General features: G+C 63.8%; 1 protein-coding gene across 1 annotated transcript; it reads left to right on the top strand.

Moving 5' to 3' along the window:
• Positions 1-8: 8 nt before the first annotated feature.
• On the top strand, positions 9-436 carry MNEG_12370 (hypothetical protein; the record flags this gene model as incomplete). Its single annotated transcript, XM_014039158.1, has 1 exon — positions 9-436. A coding segment is annotated over one exon (428 nt), but the record flags the coding sequence as incomplete, so codon positions are not given.
• Positions 437-2515: the final 2079 nt, after the last annotated feature.

The following is a 2515-nucleotide window of genomic DNA, read 5'->3' as shown; positions in this document are numbered from 1 at the left end:
GGCATGAGCGCCAGGAGCAGCAGCAGGAGCAGCGGCAGGAGCGGCAGGATTACGAGCAGCAGCAGGAGCAGCAGCAGGAGCGCCAGGATTACGAGCGGCGGCGCCGGGCGCGGCGGCAACAGCAGCGGCAAGAGCGCCAGGAGCGGGAGCAGCGGCGCAGAGAGCGGTGGCACTTGGCTCGCGACTTGCTCGCTACGTTTGTGCTCCCAGCGCTTGCCCTGTGGCTGACGTTCAGGCCCAACGGACCGGTCGAAATCGCAACAGCAGCAGCAACAGCAAACGCAGCAGCAGCAACAGAAACAGCAGCAGCAGCAACAGAAGCAGCAGAAGCGCTTTCAAAGTTTGGCGCCGACCTGGTGGCGGCGCTGCCAGGGGCTGCGGCGGCAGGCCTGGCGGAGTTCAGCCATCGCACGTGCGACAACCTGGCCGGCGGCTGGTGAGCGAGCGCATTGCACTCACTGGCGGCTCCTCCAAAAACTGGCAGCTCCACCTTTGCATGTCCAAATTTCAGCGCTCAGCACAGCCCTTGCACATTGGCGTGTCCTTCCCCACCCAAGGCTTGGCAGGGCGCTGGTCGGGCCCCGGAACAACAAGCCCAAGCCGGGCGAGCCCTGCCCGCGCGATGGCAGGACGTAGGATGACTAAGGTGGGCAGGGCTTGCAGTAGGGACATGGATGGCAGAAGCCGCGCGTGCGCGATGGGGATTCAAGCGGGCTATGGAAAGGCATGTGCATGTGCAATGTGTGGCTGCTTCTGCACTCCGCAGGAGACTCGCACCCATGCCCAATGCACCTCCACTTTGCAGGTCATGCGGCGGCGGCGCGGCCAGGGGCGTGCCTAGGCAGCGGCGCCGGCCATCAGCATGGGCTACCCCAGCCTGGCCGAGTCAAGACCACTAGCTCGACTGCCGCGCTGCCCTCCTGCTGCCTGCAAGAGCACGGTGGCGGCCCACAGCCGCAGGGGTCGCTTTACAGTGGGGTCGCGGAGTCACCACGTGCGACGCCGCCGCTCCTGCACACAGCCTGGGCCGCGGTGGCCGCGGGCCTGCAGCCTGCATTTGCGCAGTAGTGGCGCTGGGGTGCGGGCGCCTTGCGGCCTCTCCCTCTTCCGCCCGCCGCCGGCGCGGCACCCGCGTGTCTGCCACCGCCCGGCGCCGCCGCAGCGGCTGCTTGCAGGGGTGGCTGCCGCCACACACTGCTGGCCGCGCCCCCAAGACCATCTGCCGGTGGCCGAGCTCGGCCGGTGCAGCCATGCATGGGGCGGCAGCGCCCGCGAGGCCGCAGCCGCATAGCGCCGCCCCTCGGCGACCCCGTGAGGGCCAGCGGCGCCGGTTACCCGCGCAAGCTGCTGGCGGGCGCGCGGCGCCCATGGGTTTATCCGGCCTACTTGTGGCGCGGGCGTGCCTGCCCGCCGGCCCCAGCCCCTTTGACAGCCCCAGCTCCAAACCTGGGGTCATATTGGGTCACCCCGGCACTTGAATGAGGTTGCCATGCGAATTTTTGTTGGAGCGTTGCCCCCACGCTCTCATGCTTCTTCATGCAATGGTGCTCCTTGCTTGCTGCCGTTTGCTTTTCCTTGCTGCGCTGCAGGGTACGTCCCCCCCTGCTGCAGGCTGTGTTCCATTTTGTGCGGCAGAAGGCCCTGCGGCGGCGAGCAGTTGCCGCGCCGGCGCCCTGCCATGGGCCACGTACCACGGGGGCGCCTGCTGCGGCTCAATAAATTGGTGCCAGGCACGATTGCTTGTTCAAACAATCACTGAGTGTGTGCCCGCCTCTGCAGCGCGGGCAAAGGACCATTTTTGATACCTGCCCGCCCTCCTCGATGTGCTCAATTCTACAGCATGGCCGCAGGAAGGATGCCTTGGTTAAATGCGCACGCCTGCATCCGAGTCGAACGCAGCTTGCGTTTGCCCCGTGTGTAGGATCAATTCCTGCATACATATCCTGCCAGAGCGGACAGCCACAGCCAAACTGCGCTCTTCACAGCCAGACTGCCTCACAAGATGATAGCAGGTTAACAGGCCTCTGCACGTTGCTTCAGATGCCCCTTATGGCGTCACTCGCAGAATTGCATTATTTATGTTCAGCATATACTTGGAGCAGGCACAGGCCAGTGCCATCTGGCAACGTGCTGACGTGAGTGCGCTGTAAATGCATGGCACAACAACCACCAGTGGCCATCTCAACCGTTTCCATTTAACTGGTGAGTTCCAGCAAGCTTGTCACAACCTGTGACGAGGGGCTTTGAAATTCAACTCGGGTAAATGAAATGCGACGGCCTCGGCGCTGAGCTGCCAACCCCCCCACCTAGTGACTGCGAGATGTTTCCCAGCGCACCCGTGTTGGTTGCTACGGTACCGAACCTGTGTGTACCCAGGTGCTGCTGATAGCAGGCTCATGGTGTTCGCATATCCTGGTAAGAAGTTTGCCAGACTTAGGTGCAGGTCATCGAGTGGGGGCGGGGCCCTTGGTATTTGTCCAGAGTTTTTAAGTCACCTTTCAAACGACTCGCCCGG

This window comes from Monoraphidium neglectum (assembly GCF_000611645.1).
Source record: "Monoraphidium neglectum strain SAG 48.87 unplaced genomic scaffold scaffold03212, whole genome shotgun sequence".
NCBI classification, from domain to species: domain Eukaryota; kingdom Viridiplantae; phylum Chlorophyta; class Chlorophyceae; order Sphaeropleales; family Selenastraceae; genus Monoraphidium; species Monoraphidium neglectum.
Note: the sequence above shows the minus strand (reverse complement) of the source record. Positions and strands in the feature narration are given on the sequence as shown.